The sequence below is a fragment of the Pseudomicrostroma glucosiphilum genome (genome assembly GCF_003144135.1).
Source record: "Pseudomicrostroma glucosiphilum strain MCA 4718 unplaced genomic scaffold BCV69scaffold_6, whole genome shotgun sequence".
In the NCBI taxonomy this organism is placed as follows: domain Eukaryota; kingdom Fungi; phylum Basidiomycota; class Exobasidiomycetes; order Microstromatales; family Microstromataceae; genus Microstroma; species Microstroma glucosiphilum.
Window position 1 is genome coordinate 245,521 of NW_020289918.1, and position 17,949 is coordinate 263,469.

Consider the following 17,949-nt stretch of genomic DNA (forward strand, 5'->3'; position numbering starts at 1 on the left):
AGTAACTTGTGGATTCGGTCATCGCCGGCTTACCGCCCCGCTTTGCACTTCTCCTCGAGGAGGAGGACGGGTCTTGGCCCTCGCTTCTGGAGCTTCTACCAGTGCTACAGAAGCAGGAAGCTTGATGGGAAACCTGCAGGGCCTTAACACACTTTGCATCCTCTCCGCGTCGTTCATTTTCCTTTTCATTAAGTCCACCAGCTCATGAGCGAGCAAACCATACTATGATTGTAGCCACCTCACACACATGTCTGCCTCGAAGTCGATACTATTGTCAACAAATAAAGCCGCCTCATCGCCACTACTCGTCACGGCCATGATGCCTCTCATCCGTGTCTGCCTGGCGCAAGTCCCCTGAGGGATTCGTCCTCCGTCCCAGGACTCCCATCAGCATCGATGCTGCTGCTGTTGTACCAATAGAGAGGCACAGGCTTCGATGCTGGTGTCATACCAGATGCTGTACCGGAAGTGTGAAGTCAGTCCTTTCGTGAGCTTGATGCGGGAGGAACTCTTCCGAGACAAAGTGGGCTGCATGATTTATCAACAATGTCTCAGGTTGTATCTTGCCCTCGAGGCTCTCGCCTTCTCGTCCTGTTTTCACTTGCTCTTTTCATCTTGTTCCCACAAAAGCTATGACAATGCCTACAAGATCGACGACAACCGCCTCCTGCGTAAGCTTGGCTTCTACTTCGCCTTCACCAGCGCGAAGTCCTTCTCGTCGAGATCGGCTTCTGACTGAGAGTCAAGAGACAGAGCTGCTGGAACCCACCCAGATGGTATCACAACACACAGAGACGGTATACGTGCTGCCAGAAAGTTTCCTCCATCTCTATCGCAAGCAACAACAAGACGTTGATGATCTCCTGCAAGAATATCTGCAAAAGGCGCATGACTTTGGTGAGGTCTTGCTACATCCCTTGAAGCTGCTGCAAGGATTCCGTAATGGTGTCGTCCCCCTTTCAGATGGCACGCAAGTCTCCCTTTTCGAGACCCGGCCCGACGTCCTCAGGGAGGGCATGTCAATGGGCAAGCCAAGCGAGGCAAAGAGACTGTTGTCTTTGAAAGACCTTGGCCTCTTCCGAGGTGATCCAGACTCGCTGGAAAGCTTCCTGGCGCAAGTCAGACATTGCCAAGAGCATTGGCCAAATGATGACTCTCGAAGGAAAATTCTACGCAGTCTGCCCCTGTGTATGGCAGGACCGGCCTGGCCTTGGTATCAACGTCTAAGTCAGAGCTTCAAAGATGAGAATCTCAAAGATCTCGCAGGATGGGAGTATGAGCTCAGGCGAGAGTTCTCTTCCGATACACCGGCCGAAGTTGGGCTCTCTTCTGCTGAAGAATACAAATGATCATACACTCTGCTCGGAGAACCTCGAGGACTTGAGGCAGCGGTCTGAAGATCAACTACTCTCATGCTCCATGTGAAGGAATCGTCACACCCCTCTGCCTGCTCGTGCTCAAATGCCACCGCAATGCTGAGGCATTTCGCTCACTTGATCGTTCGCTTTATGTGTCCCCATGTCTTTCCTTCTCGATGTCTTGCTTAGCCAACCGAAGTTCTTTGTCATGTCCCATTGTGATCACCGTTGTTCGACTAGCGACATACTCCTCAGCTTCTTCCATCCCGCCACCGGTCCATTACAGTCCCACAGTTGTACCTCGTCGAAGCTCACCTCGCTACCCACATCCTTGACCCGTACAGCTTCCTCTCCTCCCTTGCCTTGTTCCTCTTGTGGCCGACCTGCACCGGAGGCGGCCGAGCCTACCCGCTCAAACCACCCTTCCTTCTGAAGTCGAGCGATCTGCCCGCGTGCTTCCTCGGCGGGTATATCTGCGTAGAGGAGTGAGATGTGTGGAAAGTAAGGGCGTTGCGATTCCTTCTTGAAGCGGTGGCGCATTATATTGTTGAGCTCAGCGAGTCGTTGGGGGAGGGAGAGGGCGAGGAGGAGACACTGCATGGAGGGAGGAAGGGAGGGATGAGACTAGTGAGCACAAGCACCGGGCTAGGATGTGTAGGTACGATGTGCTCACCTGGAAGTAGAATCCCTTTGTGGTCACCTCTCTCAGCGTACAATCTATCCTCTCATTGCCTCCATGCACGCTCTGCCACTCCCTGATCCCATCAACCGCCTCGTTCCAAATTGCCTCCTCGTCCCTTCCTTCTTTTGTCTCCAGTCCAGAGATCAGCGTAGCATGTGCCAAAAAGGGAGCCGACGCAGGCGAGGAGAGCGGCGGTGTGAGAGAAGAGCTGCTGAGAGTGCGGATCTGCTCCTCGATTCGCAGCCGCACCGACGAGGAGGAGGGGATGAGCCAGAGTGCGAGGCCTGCTTCAGAGGTGGATGGGAGGGTGAGTTGGGAGATGTGCTAAAGTACGGACGCTGCGACTATAGCGATCCTGGGAGATGCTCACCCATGGGCTTCGATTACTCAGCTGCTGGAGTGACACTGTTGTTCTAGACTTGGAGTCTTCTATGGTCTTGGCCTGCCTCGTCGCACCTCGCCTTTACCTCTACGAGTCGCTACCATCTGTCCGTCACTGGCTGGTGGAGCAGCAACGGAAGGAGCCACGCGCTTCCGATGTCTGCCTCGGGGGGGCTCGGGTGAGTGGAGCGGAGCCGAGGATGCGCGCGTCTGAGGGGTTGGAAATCCCTCATCGCCCAGCATCGGCTCCTGGCTGGGAGGGGTGGGTGGCTTCTTCCCGCGCCTCACCCGCTCCGCCCTGCGTCTGCTTGCTCATCGCCCGCCCGCCCGCGCCTGTCTCTGACCTTCGAGGTGAAATCGGATTCCACGCCAGACGAATCAAGTTGCTTAGATCTCACCCATCTGCCATCATCAGCATTACCACTCCACCCTCTTACCCTCCCTCCTATTCCTCCTCTACACTACCCACATACACCCACTCACAAGCCATGTCCTTCCTCTCTGGCTCACTACGATCCCTCGCCGCAAGGGCAGCACTGGCAGCACCAGCATCAGCAGCCGCCCCGACCAGGATCGCACTGCTGCACTCCACTGCCGCCTCTTCTTCAAAGGCTGCTGCCTCACCCCTCGTAGCCGCTGCTAGGACTAGGATCGTGGCGCCTGCTCAGGCCAAGAGCGTCCTTGGTGGTGAGTATGGCATACAGGCGTAGAGATATGAGGATCAAAGAGGGATAAGATCTCAGAAAGAGGGCAAGCTAGACAAAGGAATGTCTGCTCAATTGTGGGACATCGGCGTGGACCCTGAGTCGTCTTTGATGGTCTGAAATATATGTCGGTGCTGATATGCCTCAGCCAGCCGTCCTCGGGGAGCGGACACAAGGGCACACGGGCAGGGCCAGGAGCGCGATACAGCTTGCCTGTTCCATCGCTCGCGGCGGTAACTGCTTCATTCACTCCGTGCACAACGCATAACCTCACGCTTTGTTCGAGCTCACCCTCTCACGCCTCTTCTCCTCTCCCCCACCACAGCACGTACCTACGCCTCCCACGAGGCCGACGAGTCCTTCGAGGGCTTCACCGCCCGCTACGTCTCCTTCTTCGATGCCGTCGAGGACCTCTTTGAACTCCAACGCGGCCTCAACAACTGCTTTTCTTACGACTTGGTCCCTGCCCCTGAGGTGATTGAGAGTGCTCTGAGGGCTAGCAGGAGGGTCAATGACTTTTCAACGGCAGTGAGGATCTTTGATGGAATCAAGGAAAAGGTGGAGAACAACAAGCAGTATGAGCAGTACCTCGAGGCATTGAAGCCTGTCAGGGAAGAGCTGGGTGAGTAGAGAGGTGGACAGCAGCTGCACGCGAAGGAGGAGCAAATACTGATCACCTTCACAACCTGTCTCTCCCTCCCACCCATCGCAGGCATCAACACCCGGGAGGAGTTCTACGGAAACTAGACGCGGCATGGCCTCTGTTCCAATCGACTCGTACTACTTACTAGACCGGATACAGCCTCTTGCCAGCGGAGGGCTCTACTTCAAGAGGTGGGAGAGGAGACGAGGGAGGGGAGAGAAGATCGCTGAGGAGCACGAGGTAGCGACACTAGCGACGCCCTCGTAGGAGAAAGGAGACGAAAAGAGGAGTAAACAACGGACGTGTCGTAGTCTTGACCCCTTTTTCCCCCCCTTTCTTGACAATGCCAAAAAGATGAATCGCACATTCTTTTGCCGCTCATGGCGCTATTGCACTCGAGAATCGTACTGCAAGGGCTAAGTAGGAAGGGGAACAATAGGACGAATGATCGTACCCATACCCGCGTGCGTCAATGCCCGGCTAGTGGAGAGCTCGTCGACGTGACGCCTTGGGCGGATTCTAGTATTGTAGCTGCTGAGTTGACAGGGGATGCTCTTCCTGACCTTTGCCTACCTCTCTCTCGCCTTCTCCTGCTGTCTCTCCTGCGCTTGCTGCCCGCACGTCCAGGTCAGATGGCGCCACAGCTTCAACTCTTTTTCCTTCCTCTCATCGCTTCCAGTTCTCCTCACCCTCCCCTTCGCCTGTAGCATCTCCATCATCCATCTCCATCCCTCCTTCCTGTGAATCTACCATTGTGGCTGCTGTGAGTGCAGAAGTAGAAGCTGGAGCTGGAGCTGGAGCTGGAGCTGGAGCCGGAGCCCAAACGAGTTTGACTTTTCCCACTTCAGGCACTTCACCACCTCCAATCGTCGAGCGTACCGCCGCTTCGCCACTCTGACGCGTCTTGAAGGTGACGGCAAAGTTGCGTGCGTCGCCAGTACTGCCTTCGACGACATCGTCAAAGGAGGCTACATCGCCGAAACTCTTGAGCCACTCCTTGACCGGTTGAGCTTCTTTGCCCTCGGGAATGTCCGACACGATGAGCTTTGTCGAGCGATTGTCCAGACGCATGCTGGGTGCAGCACCTGCCCCGCGCCCACGTCCTCGGGTCGCTCCTCGGAAGGAAGCGGCACCTCGTGGTGCACCGCGGCCTCGATAGCCTCCTCGAGCTGCTGCTGCGTCGCCATTGTTGAGTCCCAGAGAGGCAGCTTCAGCCTTGAGAGCCTCGAGCTTCGCCTTGAGCTCCTCGGTCTGGCTGCCCGGCTCGCCGACCTTAGAGTGTGCTTCCAGCTCCCGGTCCAGACGATCTTTTTCCATCTTTGCCTTTTGTTCTGCCTTCTTAGCAGGGTCGAACGAGGAGAAGGACGATCCTGTACCGCTGCTCGTAGAGGTTGCGGGGAGGGCAGCTACAGCCGCTACAGCTTTCCTCACCTCCTCGGTGGCCTGCTTGATGATCGGCTCCAACTCCCGCAATCGCACCATACCCGCCTTCTTCTCTTCAGGAGTAGCCGTCTTGACTCCCAGCTTGACCATGAGCTGCTTCTGTTCGGTGATCAAGGTGTTCACCTTGTCCTGAGCGGTACGTTGCGTTTCGATCGCCTGTTTGCGCTCAACGATTTGCTCCGGAGTTGCACTAGGCGCAGGCGAGGGCGTAGGAGGCAGTGCAGCACCTGGCGGCCGGTATACATTCTGGCCAGCTCCGAACGTCTGCTTCTGTGGCGGAGGTGGTCTAACGACAGGGGGTCCTGCGGAAGACGAGCCGTCCAGCGGCTCGTCGAGCTTCTGAAAGTAGACCTTCACAAAGCGGTTGCCGAAGATGACTTCCGGACTCTCGTGAGCAGTCTTAGCTTCTGCGGGTGTGGAGTAGCTGACCAACGATTTGGCACTGGGCTGGTCGATCTGGATGTTGGTTATGGTTCCGAAGCGCTTGAAGTAGTCGTTGATCTTGACCAGATCGAGGTAGTCGGCAGGCACGTTCTCGATGACAAGCGTCGTTGTGCTGCGTGAGCGGGTGCTAAATGTACCAGGTGGTCCACCTCCCCTCCCTCGACCCCTGCCAGCGAATCCGCCTCGGGATGGTCCTTCGCCGCCTCCCATTCCCATTGAAGGAGCAGAGCCCATTGGGAAGCCTCCCTGCCCTTCAGATTGCTGCTGAAAGAATGGAGTTTGAGGTGAAGGATGCTGCTGCCGTTGTTCTCCAAGACGAGCTGCCAAGCCAGCCCCTTCGAAGCCTGGAGGTCCACCCTGGAACGGCCCTGGCGGAGATTGAGCTCCTCCGAAAGGAGTAGGAGACTGTGACCCGTTCCATCCAGGCGTGGGCCCGGGAAACATTGGGAAGCCGCCGGCCATCTGAGATGGCATGGGTGGTCGACCCATGAACATTGGCTGAGAAGGTCCACCCTGCATGCCATTGAAGTGAGATCCGGGCCCGTTCATTGACTGCGCTGGACCAGGTCCAGTCGCAGCCTGCATGCCGTTGTTGCCATGATTCGTGCCCCCAGTGATAGCGTCGGTCGAATGCTCCCAGCGGCAGCTGTCTCCCCTTGAACACCAGCCTTTCTCTGTGAACAACGACAGGGTGGCGGGCATGCCGTCAGCGATCCAGCATCCTCGCCGAGACGCCAAGTCTACTCACGGTGAAAGTCTCTACAAAGCTCCTTCGTCCGGGACTGCGACTGTTGAGACTGGGGTCTGTCTGCTGTGGATGGCCCTGCTTGTCGCTTCTCTCTCACATCTCGATCTCTGGCCCCACCGGAACCATTGGCTCCATCTGCAGCCTTGGCGGCTCCCCTGGGTCCTGTAGGAATGCCGACGTCGCTTGAGCGAGGAGCTTTCGGCGGAGATCTCCGCGGCTCATCCTCTGCACCTCTCTTGCGTGAAGATGACGATGGAGCAGTAATGTCCACGATTGCTGCCGAGGTGGAGGGTCTCTGATCCACTGGAAGATATGACTTTGTGGAGAGGGTAGAGACGAGCTTGGCAACGAATGGTTCCGTCTCTGAGGAAGGCAATGAAGAGGGAACGAGAAGATGAGCTGAGGTACGACATTGTTCATCCGGCCAGCCAGGCTTTGTTGCTACTTACTGGTGTCAAGGAAGTCTGCCAATTGCTCATTGAGGAGAGCTGCGAGCTCGGCCTCGGATGCATCGTGCTTCAGTAGAGCAATGACATAGTCGGACAAGACGTCAGGCTCGGCGTCACAGCTGTGGAGGATAGCATTTGAAAGAGGCTCATGGTCAGATCAATCCTCCTTCGCCGAGGCCACGCGTCACGCGCCATCGTACTCACATTGGCCCAAGCTCCTCGGTCAGCCAGGTCTTGATCTGTTCCGAGTGAGCGTTCTCGAACAGCTGCACCATCGTCGCAGAAGCGTAGCCGTATCAGGACGTTTACTGGTACGTTAAGACACGTGCTCAAGGTGGATGATGTACGAAGATGACGAGGTTGGTACGGCGGCGGTTGCTGGTAGAGGGATTGGCTACGAGTGACTGTACCTTGCGATGCTCGGCCAGACGGAAGGGCAGAGTGATCGGGGTTGCCATCCACGCGGGAGATTCGTGGGAGTTGGCCCGAGGGTTTAGCCGCGTGTGGACGTTGCGCGCGGTCGCAAGTCTTGTGCAGCGGTTGCGGACGGCGCCTGCACTGGAGATTTTGAGAAGTTAGCCTCGCCCTACCATCGACCTCAACTGCATCCCACCCGTCGCCCCCACGTCAAGTTCCTCATCAAGGTGAGCCCCGTTATCAGAGGATCACGTACACATCATCATCACAAGCTCAGTCGCTGACTTCCCGTGTCTATCCATCATCTTTGCCTTTCACTCGATCCTCTTCGAACTCCCTTCCATTTACCTCTTAGCACAATGGGCCGATTCACCGAATACCTTGTCGTTGGCCGTAGGCTGCCTACCGAGCAGGAGGCCGAGCCCCCTCTTTACCGTATGCGCCTCTTTGCCCCCAACGAGACCATCGCAAAGTCGCGATTCTTCTACTTCTTGCGTCAGCTGAGGAAGATGAAGGCTGCCACCTCCGAGATCGTTGCCATCCACGCCGTAAGTATCTCACTGCACAGGAAGATGATACTCTAGGGAGGAAAGCTGTGATGAAAGTGGTTGCGATGGAAGGGAGATAGGCAGAAAGAGTTGCGCCAGGGATGATGCAAAGCTAGGGTCCGGTGATCTGAGACAGTACGGATGGGGTAGAGTTCTGCTGGGCCGCAGGTAGACAAAAAGCAGCGAAGGAAAGGAGAAGGTTCGGAACAGATATCAAGGCAAGGGATGACAGGCGAAAGACGCAGCCGGTACAGTGGCCTCTGCGAATGGCCCTCAGGTCACAGCAGCAGCAAACAGCCCTGTGCTACTATCAAGTGTCAGATTGGCAGTACAAGCATCTCTTCCTGCGGGGAGAGCATGAACGGCACTGTTTTCGTCATGCGGACAATCTGGCGACGAAAGATGCAGGGTGGAATGGAGGTGTCATTATGGACGGGAAAGGGACAGCAACGGGAGCTGAGGGCATGTCCCGGCGTCGGGCAGGCTGGGCGCAGCCCACTCACATCTTTCGATCGAAGCCAGTTGCGACTGGTACCCCAGAACACTCAAGCTGACCACTTTATCTGCTCCACTTCCGTCACCACAGATCCAGGAGAAGAAGCCCATGAAGGTGAAGAACTTCGGTATCTGGCTGCGATACAACTCGCGATCTGGCACTCACAACATGTACAAGGAGTACCGATCGATGAGCCGAGCTGAGGCCGTCGAGGACATGTACCAAGACATGGCTGCTCGTCACCGTGCTCGTTTCGGATCCATCCACATCCTCAAGGTCACTGAGATCGAGAAGGATGCCGACCTGCGACGACCATACATCAAGCAGCTCCTCACCCCCAAGCTGCGCTTCCCTCTGCCTCACCGACGCCCCACATCGGCTGGCATCTACGCTGCTCGCCGCCCTGCCACCTTCTACTAAGCATTGGGTCTTTTGTTGGCTTGGTTTGGTTTGGTAGTTAGTTGTCATCATCAGCTGATGGTTGGAGTGGGCCAGGAGAGCTACGTACGCCAGTGAGCGTACTGTAGTAGGCATCCGACGGGGAGCTAGCCTGATTGGCATCCCTCGAACATGCCTGTCCAACCTCATTGTTTTTCTCTCCTGTGCATGCGGTTCATTCTCCCCTTGTAAACTCACCTTCTCACACTCCTTTTGTTGTGCAAGGCGTGATTCAAGCGTGATGCTCCCTCGTCCAGCCGGGCATCCAGCGCTTGTACCCGTGATTGGGATCTTCTCTTGAGGGGGGCAAGCCTGTCCGATGTCAATCGCCGATCCGAGAATGCGTGTCGGGCCCTGATCGCGGCGTCACGATCCCCCCATGGGGGCCTGTTCACCATCTAGCCGCCCACGACGGTCAGACCTGTCTGACGCCCGACTTGGTCCTCTGACCCAAGACTCCAGCCGTAGAGTGGTTTCGCCAAGGAGCATTGATGAGACTCCCGATTGGACAACGGAGCAGCAATGGGTGGTAAGACCTGTTGGGCTTCGAGCATCGATGACTGCCGGTGGGTAGGTAGGCGCGTAGATTGGCCTGTCACGCCCTCATCACCCTTCGTATGAGCAAATTTGACGCAGCGTTCCTGACCATGCCGCTCTCAAATAGGGATGGGTATGCCAGTCTCTCCTTCGTGATGCCTTTGACTCCCTTCTTCAGCATTCACCATTGATACTCACGCAATTCACTCAGACGTGTACCAAGAGCACCCATAGATTCGAACACGGCAGTCACAGGAACATGACAATGGTCGCTTGCCCTCTGAGCAGTCAAGCTCTTCAGCCCGGCGCCTCTTCTTCCTGGCTGTCAGCACCTCATCAGGCAGCAGCTGAAGCAGCAATGAAGCCGCAAGTAGCTCAAGTCCCTCAAGCACAGGAGACAACACCGGTAGCTTCATTATCACTGAGCAATGTGGCCGTTCAGGTTCAAGGGACCACATCACTCAACGAACATTCCGACTCGTACGCCCGCGTGTCTGGATTTGGAACAGCTACTACCGATGCCGGGCCAAGCAACTTTTCTACTCCACTTCGCCGCTTCAGCTCTGCCGACACAAGCTCCTCGACGATGCTGCCTGCTCAAGTACAAGCGGGCAGCGACTGGCAGCTATCAAGGGACGGGCCTACTCCCGAATGTACGCCGACAGAGAACTCGGAAGCTGGCCACACCTCGCAGCGCAGAAGGAGGAGCAGTAAGCAGCACAAGCAGCAACGTCGCCTGTCGGAGAGCCCCTCCCCATGTCCCTCTAGACGTCCCTCCTATCAGGCCGAGGCCGGAGGCAACAAGAGACAAAGGACCCCTGCCTCCAGCAGCTCACGACACCCCAGCTTACCCGTCAAGCTTCCGCAACCGGACATCGTCATCCTCTCTGATCCATACAAGGATCTCACTGGTCACTTGCGTCGTCACGGTCTCTTCGCTGAAGCGCAAGCATTTGCCGAAGCTGGTGTGCCGGCCAACTATGTCCTTCATGGCTACATGACTGCAGCCACTGGAGGTCCACCGGCCCTTCTGGAGCAGACGAGTCGCTTGCTTGTCAAGCATGGGCAAGAAGTGGCCCGTCAAATGGCCAAAAGCAAGCTGGACCACACGACACGGAATGTAGCCAGTGCTTTACCGGAATGCCTGACATTCGACATTGAGTCTCTGGATGCCCAAGCCGAGGAAAATGGCTTGACACCGACGCATGTGTTCGCCCTTCACTCCTCTATGCCAGCCGAAGGACGGAACGGTACTGCCAGCCCAGCCTCAAGCAATGGCATGCTAGTCCCTATCCATGCCCTTGCGTACGTTCTTCAATGCGTGTCTCTCCCAGCTTTGCCTTCGGCGAGCGCCTGTCCAGCAGCCAGTACCACAGGGATGCGAGACATGCCCGTAGTTCCTCTCAGGATCCCGTGTCCACAGGCCTTTCCGGTGATGCATCGCTTCATCTACAACCACAACGCTACCGAGCTACTCTGTTCACTCTTGCCTATCCGGCACATCACGACGACTCTCAATCGCAGCAGTAGCCCCTTTGGCGTTCCCACCCTGGGGGCAGATGCGACGACTCTCCCGAAGCACTTTACTGTGACCCGAGCCGTGCAGATCCTCTCAGAGCTGCCAGTCTCTGAGCTTCTAGGCCACGCCAAGCAAGTGCATGCGTGCTGGGCTAATGGCATTGCCGTGGGTCTGCTGAGTCACCTCTATTGGAGCACGCTGGATCGAGCTTGGGACATGATCGTGGGCGCCATGACACTCAAGCGAGGTCGCCAGGTGCTTGAGCAGGAGATGGAGAGGACCCTCCTGAGAGATCGGGAGGCGAGCGCAGATGTGTCTGCCCCGTCGAGCGCGTGATCGTCACGCTGATGGCGGGTAGCGCGAGGGCTACGAGACGACTGTACATACACGATGATAATGGAATACCCGCGCTTGACGCTTCCAATTTGCGGACATGGTGAGGTGGGAGTCGACTGCTGATGCTCCCGACCGCCTGCCCGTCTCCACCTTTGTGCATGCACGCCCACTGTCAGCCTCGGTCATCTGAGATTGCCGACGCCGACTGCCGCTTCTCCGCTCCACTGGCCTGCCCCCATGCGCCCCTTTCCGTCGCTCCCGCCCGCCCAAGAAGGTCTGAAGTGGAAGTGTGTGTGTCCTCCAAGTTACTCCTCCTCTTGCCATCGAGGATGTTCCTGCGCCCAATCACAAGATCTCTCTCTCCTCTTCATACCTCTCTCTCCCCTTCCCACTTGCTCAGCCGAAGCATGTCTGCCACCACCACCGCCTCTGCCTCTGGCGTGTCCTCCTCGAGCACTTCTGGCTCTTACGATGCCCTCGTCCTCGGTGCCGGCTGGTCCGGCATTCTAACCGCCCTACGTCTCACTGAGAATCACCAAAAAGTTCTCCTCCTCGAAGCTCGTGAACGAGTTGGTGGTAGAGCCTTCACCCATACGTATGATAACAACTCAAAGGGAAGTGGTGATAGGACGGTTAAAGGGAAGAAGAGCTGGGGAGTGGAGGCGCAGAGGGATGGAGTGCAGGCGGTTGATTTTGGATGCTCCTGGATTCATGGATATTATGAGGGAAACCCCGTAAAGGGCATTTGTGAGAAGTTGAACATTGTGAGTGATTGGTGGAACAAGAGCCTGGAGCATGCGTCAGAGCTAATGAGCGTACTTGAGCTCACGCCTTCTCTCTACAATCCCCGTCTCAGCCGGTATCGATCCCGACGCCGAAGAAGGCCACCATCGTCGGTCCCTCTGGCGCTCTCCCCGAGGATCTAGTACAAAAGATCACCTCGAATCTAAGCAACGCCATGTCTTCCGCTCAAGCTCTAGCCCGCTCCTGGTCCTCTGGCAGTACACCCGCTTCCGCCTCCCTCGCCTCATACCTCCTCGCCCACGACTCTCCCCTCTTCTCAGGTCTGACCGATGAGCAACGACCCTTAGCCGAAGGCTATGCTCGCCAGATGCACATCCCTCTCGGTACCACCCTCGAGCACGTTGCGCTTCGTTGGGCTGGCTTCGAGCAGAACTTCTCTGGGACAGACGCTGCCCCCGAGGGTGGCTTCACGAGGGTGATCGATGCCCTTGTAGAGCAATTCGTCCAGCAAGGCGGAAAGCTCGCATCAAGTGAGGAGGTCAAGAAGATTCAGAGTCAAAAGGAGGAAGGAATCAAGGTCGTCACTGCTTCGGGGACATACGAGGCTCCCGTGGCTGTGTGCACCTTCCCGCTGGCTGTACTCAAGCAGCAAGAGGCGAACCTCTTTGATCCGCCTTTGAGCGAGAAGAAGCGAGAGGTGATCCAGCGCACGAATGTGGGCGATCTCAATAAGGTCATGCTGGTGTACGAGTCTGCCTGGTGGCCCAAGGACGTGGGAACCTTCACGATCCTCCCATCGAGCGGTTCCTCCTCCACTGCGCAGGGCAGTGCAGACCTCCCTGCTCTCCTGGCAAAGACGACCCTGATGGTCGGAGCAGACACGGAGCACTCTCGCCTACTGGTCATGATCGGCGCCTCCGCCGGACGCGATCTGGAATCCTTCACTCGTCCACAGGTAGCCGACGCCCTTCATGCCTATCTCGCTGAGAGAATTCCGGTAGCAGGGAAAGGCGAGACGGGGGTGCAGAGCCCTTCGCATAACTTCATGACACGTTGGAGCAAGCATGCTCTTACGGGTGGAGCGACGACGACGCCCGTTGTGGTTGGGGAGGAGAATAGCCCTTTGGATTTTGGTGAGTGGATCACTCACCTCCCTCCCGTTCTCCCTCTCTCTCTCTTCATTTTTCGCAAGACCTTTACTCATCTTCTCCTCCTCCAACTCTTCTCCCCCCCCCCCCACCCCTACGCCCTCCCCTGAACAGTCGAGCTCAGCAAACCCGAATACTCCTCCCATCTCCTCTTTGCCGGTGAGCACACCGACTTGCACCATCGTGGATCCGTCGCTGGAGCCGTTGTGAGCGCAGAGCGGGAAGCTGCTAGAGCTTTGGCGTTTTTGGAAAAGAGGAAAGTAAATCAGAAGCATGGAGGAGGAGGAGGGGGAGGGGTCAAGGAGAGGAGAAAAGAAGAAGTGGTGAGCGATGATGCTGCGGCGAAGATGTGAGGGTACGAGCGAGCGAACGAGCGAGCGAGAGAGGGAGAGGGCGAGAGAGGAGAGTGGAGAAGAGAGGATGAACTGCTCAGCACGTCCTAGTGCGCACTACCACTGCCACTACCACTGGCACTACCAAATACAATGGATAGACGAACGATCTTTTCTCCATCTCCTTTCCTTCCCTCTTCCCTCTTCCCTTGAGGCAGCCAGCCAGCCAGCCATCTAGCCAGTCACACGATCAGATGTAGCACACTGTAAGAGGGGTAATCAATGATTAGAGCGATTAGAGCAAAAAGTGACAGAACAGTGGTGAGAAAAACTGATGAGCAGGGGGGAGCGGGTGGGAAGGTTCGAGCAGAGCAAGTAAAGCTGAAGCTGAAGCTGAAGCTGAAGCTAGGAAAGCAAAGGTGGGGGGTGATGGGCAGTAGCGAAAGCAAAAGGCCGGGGACGACAGGGCTTTGGCCCACACGTGGCTCTGGGCAAGGGGCAAGGACAAGGGCAAGGGCAAGGGCAAGGGGCAAGAGGCAGGAGACGGACAAGAGTGTAGAGCAGTGGCAATGGAAGTAGCAGTGCTGGTGCTGGTGAGCAGCTACAGGGGGCGCTGACGCTAGTGGAGGATGAGAGAGAGAGACAGAGGGAGAAGAAGGCAAGATGAAGGATACCGAAAGCAAGCAAGGCAGTTCCCAGCGCGAAGAATGTTTCCAACGTCCTTCCGAAATGTATAGTGACCAGGGAGCAAAGAGGGGCAAAGCAGATGATGGGAAGTGGTGGTGATGATGATGATGACGAAAGAGAAGTTCGGTGATCCCATTGGTGATGATTCGTCGGCTCGACTATCCGAACGAGACTCACTGACTCGAGTTGAGTGGGCTCGTGGCTGCAGCGGCAGAAGAGCTGACCGAGGAGGAGGAGGTTGCAGGTCGCGTGCCAATGGGAGCAGGCCTGCCCACAAGACCGTTCTGCCCCTCTCTGCGGCTCCACAATGGCTGCTGAGCAGCCCCTACCGTAACTCCATGCAGCGATCCACGGGCATCGCCAGTAAAAGAGTCGAAGTTGGCCTCCCTGACGGGGGTAGTGCTGAAGTGAAGTCTCAGGTTGGCGCTGATCGGTACGAGATTGTCATCCTCACTAGACTTTCGCATAGGAGGTGCTTCGTCCTTCCAAAGATCTTTGATCGCTCGTCCAGAGGGCGTAAACAAGTCTGGGACTTGTCCTCCGTTGCGGAGTGGAGAGCTGAAGGATGGTGAACCCAGTGCAGGGGGAATGGCGTGCTTGTGGCGTGCTTCGAGGCCGAAGGCACCAGGGGAGGAGATTGGCGCTGGGAGCCAGGCAGGCAACGGAGGACTGCGTGTCTGATGTCCATGGTAGCCCGGCCTAGGGAGCTCTGCTGAAGGTGCTTGCGGCTGCCACAAGCTCATATTGTCCAGATTGCGATTCCCAATGTCAGTCCGCGCAAAATGAGCGTGATCGAATTGAACATTTGGAGTCGTCTGACGACTTTGGTTGCTCAGCGCAGGATCCTGCAGGACGCCTTGTGCGATGTTTGAGCGGGCAAAAGCGTGATTGACACCCGTCAGGGGAGAGGGAGGTTGCTGAATGCCAATGTGTTTGGGGGATGTCATGACTTGACGTGGGCTCGGAATATGGGCGTAGCTACCATTGGGTTCAGACTGAGTTCTACCGTTGTCAAGATGAGCGGCACTCCTTGGCTTGGTGAGGGATGCAAGTTCGCTCTCGGGGATCTCAACCCCAGCTGCAACTCTCGCAGCCAACAAAGCCCCGTTGGAGAGGGACAGGGCGATCTCGTTGCCTTCTGCAAAGGGATAGCATCGCATGCAGACTCGTCTTCGCCGCCAATTGACAAAGGAGCAGTGAGAGCAGATCCAGTCTCCCGCTTGTACAAGCATTGGTCCGACGGAGCCGCTGTTGATGATGGGAGGCGGAGGAGGTGGTCCTTCTCTGATGGTTGGAGAACGCAAGTCACTGCTTGCTGCCAGGCCAGAGAGGGGATAGTCGACGTTTGGATTGACTCCTGGTCCTACGCCTACTCCCATGGATGCCAGTTGCTGAGTCGTCGCAAGGTCATTGAGTGAGACTTGCGCCCTCCTCGTCTGCTCACTGTCGATACCACTTCCATTACCGAACAAAGTTCGCGCGCCTTGAGGAGTGCCTCTGACATGAGAGTCCGAGGATTGCGAGTTCCTTTTGAGTGGGACAGGCAGACTCGGCGATTGAGTTGCAAATGGAGACCTGCAGCTATTGTACGAAAGCGATCGCTGCTTGAACGAAGCGGGGGAGGAGAGCTGTGGATCGGCCAAGAGAGACATGGGATACGCGGAAACATTGGTCTGAGGCCGCATGGGCGATGGTGACTGAGTGCGCTGCTGCACGTTGAGCCGATGTAGCTGTTGTATCCCCTCAGAGTAGGCGTCGCCTCGTAAGTGGGACTTTACGCGATTGTGCATGATGCTCTCCCTCATACGATCCTGGTGGTAGAATTGTGGAATGTCCAAAGGCCCTTGGCTATGAGCAGAGCCAGTTTGCAAAGGTGGAGTGTACATCGCTCCATTTTCGACTCCTGGGTAGGGTGTGTCACAGCCACGCCTTCGGACAGCATTCTCATTTGGGCGGTCGTGGCCAAAGAGCCTCGGAGATAGCGCGGTCGATCGCTGGTGTAGGTTGTCCCTGTTCCTTCCGTCCGCAAGTGTTGCAGCGCTGGGAGGTGATAGGGTGGCAGAGGACCATCCACTGTTTGGGAAAGGAGACTGCATCGTCGTCGCGGTGGGTGTTGACCAGTTCGGTGGCAAGTTGAATGCAGGTAAAGCAGCATCCAACTTGCTACCTATGCCTCCCTTCCTGGCTCGTGAGGCCGCAAATCCCGGGCGTGATGAGGGTAGACTGGGGTTCAGAGCGCCACATCTTCCGCACATACTGTTGCGCTGCAAATGTGACGGTACCGTGTCTTGCAAGGTGTCAACAGTGTGGCCACTTCTCTCATGGAGCGGACACAGTACTCACAGAATAATTGTGGAATGAGCAGTGACTCTGCACACACATCCAATCTGCCATCGAGGACAGAAATAGAAGAGGTATATAAGTCAGCTTACGCGCTCCTTGTGATAGCTGCCCCTCGCTTCGACAGGGTTCTGGTCTCACCTCCATTTCTGAACTCCGTAGGAGGGGCAAAGTCGGATATACACCCGATGGACTCATTCGGAGACTTGCGGAGGAGATCCGGTGCCTTGCGAGTCGGGCTAAGATGCAAAGAGTCTACTCTTACTGGTGTCGCTCTGACTGAAGCTGTGTTCGGATGGGTACGCTCATTTGATGGAGGTGGGAAGAAGGTGAGAGTGTTCCTCGACGGAGTGATTGAGATTGCTCCTTTGCTCTTTGCGCCAGTCGCAGTACGAGAGCAATTGTCCGCGACAGTGGCGTGTGAAGGGGCCTGTGTTGACGCGTCACTAGAGGTTGTTGCAGGTACGGTAGCAGATTGTGACTGTCTGCTGTGGGCAAGAGAGTCGGAAGAGGCGCAGTCTTTGACTCTCTTTGCAGACGAAGGGGGCGTATCGTCCTGGCAGGATGAAGGGTCAGAGACCTCAGCAGGAGATGAAGGAGCAGTCGAAGACGATGAAGAAGCATCGGCTAGCAGTACGTGAATGGGTAGCGACTGTTAAGATAGCAATGAAAGGGAAGAGTGCACGTGTCAGACTGAGCCACAGCAAGAGGGGGTTGGAAGCTCTTATTGTGCAGGCTCTGCCTTTTGGCCGCACGCCACCGCTACTCACTTCTGGATATTGAGCGAAGATGGGATCGATGGATGCAACATCACCGAAGAAGAACGCGTCCTTCTGGTCTTCCATAGCGCGATTGGGTGAGGTAGCTTCGATAGTCATTTCTCAGGTGATACCCCTTAAAGAGATCAAGCTGTGCTGTCGTGTATGTCGCGTGTCGAAACGAAGTCCAGCGATCCCGATCTCAAGTCTAGAGGGCGTTGATCGCCTCAAAGATGGCTTGAGTCGCGTGCGAGGAGGGTATGGATGGCTTGCACACGAGGGGTGGTAGCGAGGGAGGGGTGTTTGTGGCGCTCAGGAATAGCGTTGATAGATGTAGTGATGCTATGCGGCTGCGAGTCCCGCTTTTGGTTTGCAAGTGTGTATTCCAAGGAAGTGGGGCAATGGAGAGAAGAAGAAGGGAAGGGAGCAAGACGTGTTGTGGTGTCGACGGGGCGTGTGGTGGGAGTATCCGTCGAGGGGGGGCGATCGAGTAGTGAGGTGCGGTGCGGTGCGACAGACTGCCTCTCGACGAGGGCGGTGATGGCACAGCGCCACTGGACTTGAGGCGTCAGGCACACCAGACAAAAGTGCAGAGAAGACTTGGGATGGTAGCAACGTTGCTGCGACGACGAGGCGAGAGCGTCAGGGCCACAGTGCAGCGGATGCAAAGGACCACTCTTCCCCTCCCGCCCTGCGTAGTGCAGAGGCCGGAAATGGTAGGCAGAGACAGGCAGCAACCCCTCGAGCGCAAGATGAGGGGGTGATAGCTTACTCTACACCCGCTTCCATATCCTTTC

The 17,949-nt window shown here is 56.6% G+C and overlaps 8 protein-coding genes across 8 annotated transcripts; 5 read left to right on the forward strand and 3 right to left on the reverse strand.

Annotated features, from left to right (window-relative positions):
* Nucleotides 1-638: 638 nt before the first annotated feature.
* BCV69DRAFT_298754 (hypothetical protein) lies at nucleotides 639-1,349 on the forward strand (the record flags this gene model as incomplete). The annotated part of the gene is made up of 1 exon (XM_025494249.1): nucleotides 639-1,349. One exon carries the CDS (start codon nucleotides 639-641, stop codon nucleotides 1,347-1,349), a length of 711 nt encoding a protein of 236 aa, XP_025348118.1.
* A 116-nt stretch (nucleotides 1,350-1,465) lies between these two features.
* BCV69DRAFT_179807 (hypothetical protein) lies at nucleotides 1,466-2,180 on the reverse strand. Its single transcript, XM_025489561.1, has one exon. The coding sequence runs from the start codon at nucleotides 1,956-1,958 to the stop codon at nucleotides 1,581-1,583; it is 378 nt and encodes a 125-aa protein (XP_025348119.1). The 5' UTR covers nucleotides 1,959-2,180; the 3' UTR covers nucleotides 1,466-1,580.
* Nucleotides 2,181-2,844: 664 nt separating this feature from the next.
* On the forward strand, nucleotides 2,845-4,054 carry BCV69DRAFT_282466 (COX5A-domain-containing protein). Its single transcript, XM_025492372.1, has 3 exons — nucleotides 2,845-3,108; nucleotides 3,451-3,747; nucleotides 3,838-4,054. The coding sequence occupies exons 1-3, from the start codon at nucleotides 2,910-2,912 to the stop codon at nucleotides 3,870-3,872; spliced, it is 531 nt and encodes a 176-aa protein (XP_025348120.1). The 5' UTR covers nucleotides 2,845-2,909; the 3' UTR covers nucleotides 3,873-4,054.
* A 281-nt stretch (nucleotides 4,055-4,335) lies between these two features.
* BCV69DRAFT_282467 (hypothetical protein) lies at nucleotides 4,336-7,266 on the reverse strand. The gene is made up of 4 exons (XM_025492373.1): nucleotides 7,057-7,266; nucleotides 6,853-6,971; nucleotides 6,404-6,766; nucleotides 4,336-6,329 (listed from the first exon to the last, which is right to left on the reverse strand). The coding sequence occupies exons 1-4, from the start codon at nucleotides 7,125-7,127 to the stop codon at nucleotides 4,435-4,437; spliced, it is 2,448 nt and encodes an 815-aa protein (XP_025348121.1). The 5' UTR covers nucleotides 7,128-7,266; the 3' UTR covers nucleotides 4,336-4,434.
* Nucleotides 7,267-7,454: 188 nt separating this feature from the next.
* Nucleotides 7,455-8,962, forward strand: BCV69DRAFT_259154 (ribosomal protein L18ae). Its single transcript, XM_025490656.1, has 2 exons — nucleotides 7,455-7,817; nucleotides 8,404-8,962. Exons 1-2 carry the CDS (start codon nucleotides 7,629-7,631, stop codon nucleotides 8,731-8,733), a joined length of 519 nt encoding a protein of 172 aa, XP_025348122.1. The 5' UTR covers nucleotides 7,455-7,628; the 3' UTR covers nucleotides 8,734-8,962.
* A 129-nt stretch (nucleotides 8,963-9,091) lies between these two features.
* On the forward strand, nucleotides 9,092-11,231 carry BCV69DRAFT_282469 (hypothetical protein). Its single transcript, XM_025492374.1, has one exon. The coding sequence runs from the start codon at nucleotides 9,554-9,556 to the stop codon at nucleotides 11,141-11,143; it is 1,590 nt and encodes a 529-aa protein (XP_025348123.1). The 5' UTR covers nucleotides 9,092-9,553; the 3' UTR covers nucleotides 11,144-11,231.
* Nucleotides 11,232-11,550: 319 nt separating this feature from the next.
* On the forward strand, nucleotides 11,551-13,388 carry BCV69DRAFT_248821 (FAD/NAD(P)-binding domain-containing protein; the record flags this gene model as incomplete). The annotated part of the gene is made up of 3 exons (XM_025490311.1): nucleotides 11,551-11,907; nucleotides 12,000-13,020; nucleotides 13,150-13,388. 3 exons carry the CDS (start codon nucleotides 11,551-11,553, stop codon nucleotides 13,386-13,388), a joined length of 1,617 nt encoding a protein of 538 aa, XP_025348124.1.
* A 698-nt stretch (nucleotides 13,389-14,086) lies between these two features.
* BCV69DRAFT_180132 (hypothetical protein) lies at nucleotides 14,087-17,514 on the reverse strand. Its single transcript, XM_025489562.1, has 4 exons — nucleotides 17,165-17,514; nucleotides 16,536-17,046; nucleotides 16,398-16,441; nucleotides 14,087-16,318 (listed from the first exon to the last, which is right to left on the reverse strand). The coding sequence occupies exons 1-4, from the start codon at nucleotides 17,270-17,272 to the stop codon at nucleotides 14,228-14,230; spliced, it is 2,754 nt and encodes a 917-aa protein (XP_025348125.1). The 5' UTR covers nucleotides 17,273-17,514; the 3' UTR covers nucleotides 14,087-14,227.
* Nucleotides 17,515-17,949: the final 435 nt, after the last annotated feature.

What these genes read in the sequence shown, in the direction of transcription:
- BCV69DRAFT_282467 (XM_025492373.1), bottom strand. Translation starts at nt 7,127, where the DNA reads ATGGTGCAGCTGTTCGAGAACGCTCACTCGGAACAGATCAAGACCTGG. An exon ending in ACCGAGGAGCTTGGGCCAAT is followed by an intron (nt 6,972 to 7,056) that starts GTGAGTACGATG and finishes TATCCTCCACAG; the next exon opens with CTGTGACGCCGAGCCTGACG. An exon ending in GCTTTGTAGAGACTTTCACC is followed by an intron (nt 6,330 to 6,403) that starts GTGAGTAGACTT and finishes CGTTGTTCACAG; the next exon opens with AGAAAGGCTGGTGTTCAAGG.
- BCV69DRAFT_180132 (XM_025489562.1), bottom strand. Translation starts at nt 17,272, where the DNA reads ATGACTATCGAAGCTACCTCACCCAATCGCGCTATGGAAGACCAGAAG. An exon ending in TCTTCGCTCAATATCCAGAA is followed by an intron (nt 17,047 to 17,164) that starts GTGAGTAGCGGT and finishes CTATCTTAACAG; the next exon opens with TCGCTACCCATTCACGTACT. An exon ending in GCTCATTCCACAATTATTCT is followed by an intron (nt 16,319 to 16,397) that starts GTGAGTACTGTG and finishes TCACATTTGCAG; the next exon opens with CGCAACAGTATGTGCGGAAG.
- BCV69DRAFT_259154 (XM_025490656.1), top strand. Translation starts at nt 7,629, where the DNA reads ATGGGCCGATTCACCGAATACCTTGTCGTTGGCCGTAGGCTGCCTACC. An exon ending in AGATCGTTGCCATCCACGCC is followed by an intron (nt 7,818 to 8,403) that starts GTAAGTATCTCA and finishes CCGTCACCACAG; the next exon opens with ATCCAGGAGAAGAAGCCCAT.
- BCV69DRAFT_282469 (XM_025492374.1), top strand. Translation starts at nt 9,554, where the DNA reads ATGGTCGCTTGCCCTCTGAGCAGTCAAGCTCTTCAGCCCGGCGCCTCT.
- BCV69DRAFT_179807 (XM_025489561.1), bottom strand. Translation starts at nt 1,958, where the DNA reads ATGCAGTGTCTCCTCCTCGCCCTCTCCCTCCCCCAACGACTCGCTGAG.
- BCV69DRAFT_282466 (XM_025492372.1), top strand. Translation starts at nt 2,910, where the DNA reads ATGTCCTTCCTCTCTGGCTCACTACGATCCCTCGCCGCAAGGGCAGCA. An exon ending in GGCCAAGAGCGTCCTTGGTG is followed by an intron (nt 3,109 to 3,450) that starts GTGAGTATGGCA and finishes CCCCCACCACAG; the next exon opens with CACGTACCTACGCCTCCCAC. An exon ending in GCCTGTCAGGGAAGAGCTGG is followed by an intron (nt 3,748 to 3,837) that starts GTGAGTAGAGAG and finishes CACCCATCGCAG; the next exon opens with GCATCAACACCCGGGAGGAG.